The following is a 9,870-nucleotide window of genomic DNA, read 5'->3' on the forward strand; positions in this document are numbered from 1 at the left end:
AATTATTCAGATCTTTTGACCTAAACGAAAAAATGATTCAGATCTATAACTTAATTAGCGAGTTTTTAGTAGTTTTATTTATTCTTAACGCAAGGTCATAGCTTAGCACGTCTTTACTCAATTAGTATTAAAAGATTATCAAGCAATCAATTTCACATATTCGCTACTTCATGTGTCAGAAATTTCTTTTCATGTACCATAGGCAGGACACTTGTGAGGGGAGGGGGGGGGGGAGGGGGAGGGGGGGGGGATGACTTGTAGAGGTGAAGAGGATATGGACTCTTAAGACATAGGTATCAAGTATCGTATCCGTCAGATCATTTTAGGAGATGTATCGTACTAGTGAATATATTTTGGTGCAATCCGTTAATAGCTGTTCCTAGGAAAAAAAAATGAAAAATATCAATAATATCGTATTCAATATGAATATATAACAGCTAGTATCATGTTGTATAGTGAGATATTCCTTTTTCATTTTTTATGGGACATGGTGACATAGTTCAAACCATGGTCGTTGGCTCTCTTTTATGTTAAAACAGATGGAGGCTGGCGTATATAGACTCCCCTTAGATCAAGAATATAGAGAAGTGCTGTAACATTCTCCACCAAAAGATCGAGAAACATATATTTAAATTCACAAATAAAAAGAATGTTGAGACCCATAACCTGATTAGTGAGTTTTTGCTTAGCACGTCTTCTTCTTTTTTTCATGTCTAGCTGTTTAAGCTGTTGGAAGCGTCCAAGTGGTTAATATTCTCTTGCAAGTTGCGATACATTTATTCTAATTGTTTAAAATATAATTATAAGAAACTCGTAAGAAAATAATTAATTAAAAGTTAATAAATAAAAAATACAGAGGATTCTTTTGATCAAAGAGCATTGGAGTTTGCCCAACTGACTTTGCTTGCTCGTCGAGAAATATAAGTAAACAAATATATATAAATAAAAAATGTGATTAAGTAATGAGAATATTGGGAACTCCTAGGAAAACTAAGCACGGATGCATCATGCATTCGAGTTGCTCTACTTTGCTTGAAGATTTATGATTACTGGCTATTCACTCGCATTTTCCTTTTCAGAGGTTCAGATCTGAAGTTTACAGAGTTCTTACCAGTTTTCCTATTCCCAGTCAAGCAAGTTTCATAATGGCTTCATCTTCTCAACAAGCCTCTTCTTCTGATTTTAGTTATGAAGTGTTCTTGAGCTTTCATGGCAACGATGTTCGTACTAGTTTTGCCGATCACCTCTATCATGCTTTAGATAGCAAAGGAATTCGAACATTTAGGGATGCTGAAGAATTGGAGCCGGGAAAAGAGATTGCTTCGAATTTACTTGCGGCAATCCGGCAATCAATGATCTCTATTCCCATTTTCTCAATGAACTATGGGTCTAGCAAATGGTGCCTTAATGAGCTTAAGGAGATATCTGAATGTAGAAGAACAAGGAATCAGTTCGTATTGCCCATTTTCTACAAAATTGAACCGACGAACGTGCGAAACCAGACTGGGGAATATGCAAAGGCCTTCAATGAGGAACACCCAAACAAATTCAACCAAGAAATAGTGCAAGAGTGGCGAGATATTCTGCAAGAGATAGGCAAATTGGATGGACGGCATTTAAAGGAAGGCTCGTAAGTGCAATACTTCCATTTTGTTAAATTCTATACATTTCTCCCATATGAATTCATAATAAGGTTGGTCAAAATTAACAGACATGGGATTTGGATTGATGAATGAAGAATATTCAGGGTTTAGAGTCACCCAAGAAAGAATTTTAGGGCTAAGAGACAAAAATATGTGAAATATTGTTTATAATTTTCTTTACCCTATTTGCTATTCTTTTTGCTCTTTGTGAAGAATTTTGATGAAAAAATAATACCAAGATTGAATGACATAATGGAATTTGCATAATATACATCAATTCACATAATTCACTTCTGATTTCTTTTATATTGAATACTTCTTTTCATTATTTTCCTTATAAAGGTTATTCACCACCCTATGTATTTATCATGGTATTGTTTGAATTATACAGGCATGAAGGGGCTTTAGTAAAAGAAATTGTTACAATAGTTTCAAATGAATTGAACAAGAGACTTGTGCATGTTGCCAACGACCTAGTTGGAATCAAATCTCATATAGAAAAAGTGGTGGAACTATTAGAGATTACATCTAAGGTCACAAAAATTGTGGGGATCTATGGTTTTGGTGGAATTGGGAAGACAACCATTGCCAGGGCTGTCTGGAATAAAGTTCTTACTGAATTTGAAGAATATGCATTCATTGAAGATGTTCGAGAGAATGTTAAAAAATTTGGGATTCCCTATCTACAAAACAAGCTTATCAAAACTATCCTAAAAGACGGGATTTCAGATATTATTGATGTGGATAGTGGAATTAAAGTGATCAAGCAAAGATTATGTGAAAAGAAAGTTCTACTCATTCTTGATGATGTGGATAAAGATAGTCACATAGAGTCTTTAATTGGAGATGGTGGATGGTTTGATATTGGAAGCAGGATCATTATCACAAGTAGGGATAAGGATATTTTAACTTCCCGAAAAGCTGAGATTTATGAGCCCGGTGTAATGAATTTTGATGATTCTCTCAAACTTTTTTGCCGTTATGCATTTAAAAGGGACCAGCCACTAGGAGATTATTTGAATCTTTCAAAAGCAATGGTAGAAATTATTGGAGGGCTTCCCTTAGCTCTTAAAGTTATAGGTTCATCTTTATTCTTAAAGAATAAATTAGTATGGGAAGACACGTTGAAGGAGTTGCAAAAGTTTCCCAACAGTAATGTTATAAAAAGATTGGAAGTAAGTTACGATGGATTAGAAAATCCAGATGAGCAACAAATGTTTCTTGATACTGCATGTTTCCTTATCGGCATGAAAATAAACGTTGTGTGCTACATATGGGAAAGTTGTGGTTTTTCCCCTCATAAAGGACTTGATAGTCTTTGTGCAAAGTCTTTGATAACGATTGATGAAAATGATGAACTGAGGATGCATGATGTGCTCCGAGATCTTGGAAGATGCATTGTTCATCGAGAGAGTACAAAGCCGGAGGAACGTAGTCGAATATGGTCTAAAGAGGAAGTCTTGGATGTAATTGTCGGACAAAAGGTATGTATTCAATGTAAATTGTTATCTTTGTGATGATTATGCAAATCAATTATTTGAGGGCTTTACTAATTTTGGGGGTGGGGCTTTTTAGAAGAATTTAACTTTAACATTTAAATTGAAAGTCATTTCTTTTGCAGGGAACAAACAAGTGTTTAGGACTCACTATTGACTTCAAATGTGAATCACATGATGAATGTTCGATCATTAAGGGCCTTGATGCAATGGCTGAATTAAGATTACTCAAACTTGGTGGTACACAAATCCTGGGTAAGTGTAGAAATTCCTTTTCAGAATTGAGATGGCTTAGTTGGAAAGGATGCGCTGACAACTCTTCTTCAAAACTAAGACAACTTAGTTGGAGAGGATTTTTTATACGATTTGCACTAAGAAACTTTTGTCCAAAAAAACTAGTTGTTCTTGATCTATCATACAGTCAGATCACTGAGGGTTGGATTGGTTGGGAATATATCAAGGTTTCTCTCTCCCACTCTTTTCTATTTAATTTTTTGAATTTTCAAGCAAGCATTTAAAGAAAAAGAAATTTTGAATTTTCCTTCTTTCAATTACTATTTTGTAGATGGCAAAAAAACTGAAAGTTCTAAAACTCGAGTCTTGCAGCATGCTATGTGGCACTCCTGACTTCTCAGGAAATCCACTTTTGGAGGTATTGAGTCTCGCAGATTGTTCTCACTTGGTTAGGGTTGACCCATCTATTGGTCATCTCAAGAACTTGGTCGTTTTAGATATGAAGCGCTGTAGAGAAGTGGTGGATCTCCCATTCTGTTTGTTGACATCTCTTGAGACACTCAATCTATTTGGGTGTTGCTCTTTGAACATGGTATCAGATAATTTGGATCAAATGACATCCTTGACAACATTGGACATAAGTTGCAACTGCAAGGTCCTAAGTCTTCCATCAAGCTTGACTAGAGTTAGTTTTTGTGATTGTAGTTCGCTTCAAGATATTCCTAATCTTCCCCCAGGTTTGACCACCCTAAAATTCAGTGGGTGCGGCTCATTTAAAAACATAATGTTAGATTCCCTCTCAAGTTTGACCACCCTAGAATTCAAGGTGTGCAACTCACTTCAAAACATAATGTTAGATTCTCTCTCAAGTTTGACCACCCTAGAATTCAAGGTGTGCGACTCACTTCAAAACATAATGTTAGATTCCCTCTCAAGTTTGACCACCTTAGAATTTAGGGTGTGCAACTCACTTCAAAACACAATGTTAGGTTCCCTTTCAAGTTTGACCACCCTAAAATTCAGTGGATGCAAGTCACTTCAAAACACAACGTTAGATTCCCTTTCAAGTTTGACCACCCTAGAATTCAGTGAGTGCCCCTCACTTGAAAACATAATGTTAGGTTCCCTTTCAAGTTTGACCAGATTGTCAGTTGGACGTTGCTATTCAGTTAGACACATATCGGATCTTCCATCAAGTTTGAGAAGCCTAAATGTTTTCCTTTGCCCTTCATTGGTAAAGCTATCGATTGCATCAGGAGGACGCTTGAGAAATCTAGAGACATTAAAGCTTGTTCGTTGCAGCAACTTGGAAGAGATCGAAGGTGCCGACGAAGAATTGGAGTCTTTGGAGCAGTTTGAAATTTACGACTGTGCATCATTGAAAAAGTTACCGAAATTGAGTTCTTCCAAAAAACTACTGTGCATAAACATCTCTACTACTGACATCTCAAGTTTTGAAGGTGAAGGGATGGATTCTCTTGAGGAGTTGAAGATAGAGTATTGCAAATTGCTCAAGAAAATGCCATACATGAGGGACTCGAAACGGCTGAGGGAGCTACACATTGAGTTCTGCCAAGAATTAACCGAGATTGAGCGCCTTGAGGGCTATGACTCTTTACAAAAATTATACATTGAGGCCCCATCATTGAGAATGTTACCGGATGATATCTCAACTTTGAAGAACCTGAGGAATTTAGATATCTTTAATTGTTGCTCGATGGAAATATTACCCGATCTTTCTAACTTAAAAGAGCTGAGGGAATTGCAAATTTATAGGTGCGACAAGTTATCGGAGATTCGAGGGCTTGACAGATTGGAATCCTTGCAAGCACTAGATCTGAGATTTTGCAAGAATTTGGAAATATTACCGGATCTTTCCAACTTGAAAAAGTTTTGGTATTTAGAAATCGAGGGATTTCACGAGTTATCCCAAATTCTTGGACTCCACACGTTAGGGTCCTTGCAACGATTGGTAATAAATTACTGCACCAATCTAGTCCAAATTCACGATCTAGCCCGATTGAGAAGCTTAAAGAATCTGCGCATTGATGGATGTTTCTCCTTGGAAACATTACCGGATCTTTCAAACTTGAAGGAGTTGCGGACTATATGGATTATAGCATGTCACAAGTTACCTAAAATTCCTGGCCTCGACGGATTGAAGTGCTTGGAAGATTTTGAAATAAGTTATTGTGACAATCTAATTGAGATTGATGGTCTTGAAAGATTAAAAAGCTTAAAAACTCTGCGCATTAAGCGGTGCCACTCCTTGAAAAGCTTACCAAAAAGCTTGAAGAACTTGAAGACGGTATCTATTGAAGGATGCAAGCATCTACCCAATATGCATCTACCCAATATTGGACGTCCAGGAAGGTAAAATAACAGTTCGTCTGTTATTCTTTGTTTTGGGCAATCAATTTGCATTGTATTCCTTTTGATTTTTGGTAAGGATTTGCCTTATATCAGGCACGTACATGTTTTTCAAAAGAAAAACTCCCCATTTATAGATTAAGTTTGTAGGCTCCTCCAGTTTCCATGTATAAAAATATTTTTAAAAAAAGGGGGGAAAATGAAAATTTTCAATGGCTAAAAAAGATGGGGCGCCACCCTAGTTCATGCTTATACTAGAATGAATGAGGAGTATTAGAACAAGGCAAAATGGTTTTATGACAAATCTACTACATAAATTGGAGTTTTGTGAAGACAACATGAAATTTCAGCAAGGTGATACTAATAAGTTTTGCATGGCTTTATTCCACTTAGAATCTTGCATCTCGCACTATAGTTCATTGACAGGAAATGAAGGAACAGAAATATTTGAAATGAAAAGTCTCCAAACTGTCTTGATGTTGGTGAAGCTGCAAATGATGACAACTCTGGTTTCCATGAATCCTATAATGTAAATGGGCATCTTCCAGACTTCCCAAGGTATTCAATTCTAATCAAGGTTATTCCCTCTAGTTCTAGTTTTTTATATATAAGGTTAGGATGCCCCCATGAAATATCATGACATATAAATTGTACAGGGGAAGAAATGAGGGAACAGAAATAGCATACTCGTTGGTGATGATCAATGTGAGGAACGACAGATCGAAATGCATAAGGTTGTTCTAGTTAATTTTAGGCTACATCTTGGGGATGTTTCTTCTATTCATTAGTTGCCAGTTGTGAAGTGTGGGAAGTTTGTTCACATCCTTTCTATGGAGGATACAATTGAGGAGTAACTTGGGAACCTGTTTGATTTGTACATGAAGTTTAAAATGCTTTACAATGCTTTTGTATAGTTTGATTCCTTTATCTCCACATTTTCTTATGTTAACATTTGAAGTTTAAATGCTTTACAATACTTTTGTATAGTTTAATTCCTTTATCATCAGATTCTCTTATATTAACATTTTTATATAGGTGGCACTGTAAATCACTAGTGTTTCTTTTTGTTTGATCAGCATATATACATGTTGAATTTGTTTGATCCCAACTAGGAAGGGGATCTATTGCTTGTTACAGAGGTCCATGAAGTGTTCAATTCAAGGTAATTTTGGCAAAAAACTGTTAGATTATATGATGTAGTTGCACTCCTACATAAATAAATCATTTTTTTTCTTTCTTTTTTGGGGGTTGGGGGGGGGGAACTATCTAACAAGAGCATGAAAAGTGACATGGGCATGGGACCAATTCAATGTAATTCAGTCTGATCTTTTATTATTGTTGGGATCTTTTATTTCATCATGGGATTAGTTTTATGTACCACATAACCCAGATGCTAAAATCTAATGTAATTCAGTCTGATCTTTTATTTCATCATGGTATTAGTTTTATGTACCACATAACCCAGATGCCAAAATCTGAGTAACTTCTTTGAATACTATCCATTATTGGGTGTTGGGAGTGAGTTTGCCAGTATGCCATAACTGAGGCTTCTGAGATTCAGTTGGAACTAGCCTTGAAAAAGCAAGCAACTGAGTTTTACAGTCTCTAGGGAAGGTATTGATGTATATACAGCAACTCAATCTAGTAGTTGGGTAGGAAAAACTAGATAAAATAAATGACTCATTGTAATGAGAATGAAGTGTGTTTAAGCCAAAATAGTCAGCAGCTCGGTCTTCTCAGCTGACCCAATCTATCCTTTCTGTATCCTTGATTTTACTCCACCACACCATAATTGCCTTTTAATGTGATTCATCTCACTAGCATCACATCCTTATCTGGGCGTGGAACTCTGTACATGTTAGAAAAAGGAGCTAATACCGTACTGACCATTCAGACTACAGGACCTTTTAGTTTTTATTTCTTTGTTAATAGAAGTAGAGCTAAGGTAATACTCTAAGGAACACTCAAGTTACAGGATCTTAAATGGCAGTTGTACTGTGAAAAACACTTCTAGATTCTTTACTCATCACAATAAAAAGCAGTCAATACATTGAAATTCATTGCAGAGTTACAATAACACTACTTGTAGCTCCACTAATTTTTTCTTTTTCCATGTTCACATGTTTCGCTGGAGGGGGACAGTTTTCATAGTGAGGAACTAAACTCCAGGAGTAAGGTTGGGGCAGCTGTTGTTGGGGTGTGTCTTGGAGTTGTGAAGTGCAGGAAGCCTATTCAAATCCTTCCTGTTGAGGATACAATTGAGGCATGACCCAGGAACCTCTTGGATATGTATTTGAAGTGTAGATGCTTTACAATGCTTTTAAATTGTTTGATTTCCTTTTATCCGGGCATTTTGTTTTATAGTATATTTTTACAAGTGCCAATATAAATTACTGGTGTTTATTCTTGTCTAAACAGCAAATTTCCTGAAATAATACCAACTTGTGAGGAGGAGTAATCTATTCCTTGTTAGGGAGGTATATGAAATGTTAACTTCCAAGTAATTGAGACAGAACCTGCTGAATATTGTGTTGTTGCACTAGATACAGAAATCTTCTGTGGAAGGGAACCTATCAAACAATAGAACGAAGAGTTACTAAATGAGGTTAGCCTTTCTCCAAATTTGAGTTGTTTCTTAACCCTTTTTTGTGACTCTATATTAAGATCACAGTATAATGTTTTTACTTCTCTACTTTTTTAAATCAAGCTTGTTCCTATGTATTTGTTTAAAGTTGAAGTGAAGATTGTTATTAGTGATGCACCTAATCTTCCAAAAAATTTAACTATTGGTTTCAAGTTTTCTTGTCTTTCTGTCTAGCATTTATGTGGGTTTGTCATACAGTGTTTTGAATTTTGAATCATATTTTCAAAACCAGACCATTCATCAGGCCTGTTTAGTTTAAGAGAAATTACACCAAAACCTTGTGTTTTCTGTTGAATAAACATTTTCCCCAATAATACTTTCAACATTGTACCTTGAGTAAATACCCAGAATTCTACAAACAGAGTAGGTGAGTGTTGTTTCAGTTCAATTAAAGTTGTTGAGGGTACCAAAGTAAAAATGGAATAGATTCTGGAGACCCTATCTAATAAGTAAAGTAGTATTTTGATTGAGTCAAGTATGAACCTGGTTTTAGTATGATTTATAACGCTATGGATGATGGATTATATTCAAATGGATTTCATTAAATGACCAAAGTGATATCACCTGCCTCTGTTATGTTCCTTATTATGTACTGTAACTACTTTTTTGTTATTAGTAGGATGATCTATTGTGAGATTTTTTTTTCTTTTTTTCTTTTTCGATGTTGGCTTTCTACAATAATTGGGAATTAAGGATGATTCAATACGTTGTGATTTTCCTGTAGGTATTGGGAGGAACTCCAACTAGAGGCACCTATGCTCAATTGTTTAGAATTGGAGTTCCAGTGATTAACAGGTAATCTCATCACCTCCATGTGAATTGTTAAATAACAAGCTCTCAATTCATTTCACTAGTTAAACATGTTCTCTTCTTGACCCTCTACATTGTCGTTTTCACTTTTCCCCTTCAGTGTCCCTGAAATCACTCCTTATCTGCTGGTGTATATACAGGTCTTCATGCACACAGCAGACTTACCTGGAAGGGAAGCCACAATCAAACTTCAATACCAATTCCACTTTCTCCATAAATGATCTAATATTTGAACTGTTTGCAATGAGCCACTGCCACATGAGGAGATGACAACAGACAAGGCTGCATTGTGGCATCATCTTTCATTTAAAAGGAGAGAATGAGTGAGGAATCGTCTTTGAATTTCCGAGCTGGTAACTGATCCGGACCAGTTCAGAGTAAGAAAGAAATCCTCTTCAAGTTTATGAGCTACCCTAGCAATATCTTGGCTGGTTTATGAGAGGATCACTTTCCTTTATCATACAGTCTCGATCCTGGCCAGAAGCTGCTCAAATATGTGGGTCACTGTGGATGAGGATCTCGTGAATGAGCTTTCTCCATGTCAAAATATATATTTCAAGCTAGGACAGTTCTTCCTCTCATTGAAAGAACAGATTTGTTCCTTTCTTTCTAAATGTGTAAATAGAGAATCCAAAAACAATGTGTGCCATAACCTCTGGATAAGCTTTTTGAA

General features: G+C 36.0%; 1 protein-coding gene and 1 long non-coding RNA gene across 3 annotated transcripts; both read left to right on the top strand.

Moving 5' to 3' along the window:
• The first annotated feature begins 1,095 nt into the window (after positions 1 to 1,095).
• Positions 1,096 to 5,750, top strand: LOC149006039 (TMV resistance protein N-like). The gene is made up of 4 exons (XM_089136028.1): positions 1,096 to 1,630; positions 2,035 to 3,127; positions 3,265 to 3,600; positions 3,705 to 5,750. Exons 1-4 carry the CDS (start codon positions 1,146 to 1,148, stop codon positions 5,748 to 5,750), a joined length of 3,960 nt encoding a protein of 1,319 aa, XP_088992154.1. The 5' UTR covers positions 1,096 to 1,145.
• Positions 5,751 to 7,299: 1,549 nt separating this feature from the next.
• On the top strand, positions 7,300 to 9,590 carry LOC149006040 (uncharacterized). Of its 2 annotated transcripts, XR_016175696.1 has the most exons (4): positions 7,300 to 8,006; positions 8,162 to 8,348; positions 9,112 to 9,182; positions 9,338 to 9,590. It is a non-coding gene; the product is annotated as an uncharacterized LOC149006040 (long non-coding RNA). The 2 variants fall into 2 exon arrangements; XR_016175695.1 differs by lacking the exon at positions 9,338 to 9,590 and having other exon boundaries at positions 9,112 to 9,307.
• Positions 9,591 to 9,870: the final 280 nt, after the last annotated feature.

Source organism: Hakea prostrata, chromosome 9 (genome assembly GCF_041222555.1).
Source record: "Hakea prostrata isolate BN-2017 chromosome 9, UWA_Hpros_2, whole genome shotgun sequence".
NCBI classification, from domain to species: Eukaryota; Viridiplantae; Streptophyta; class Magnoliopsida; order Proteales; family Proteaceae; genus Hakea; species Hakea prostrata.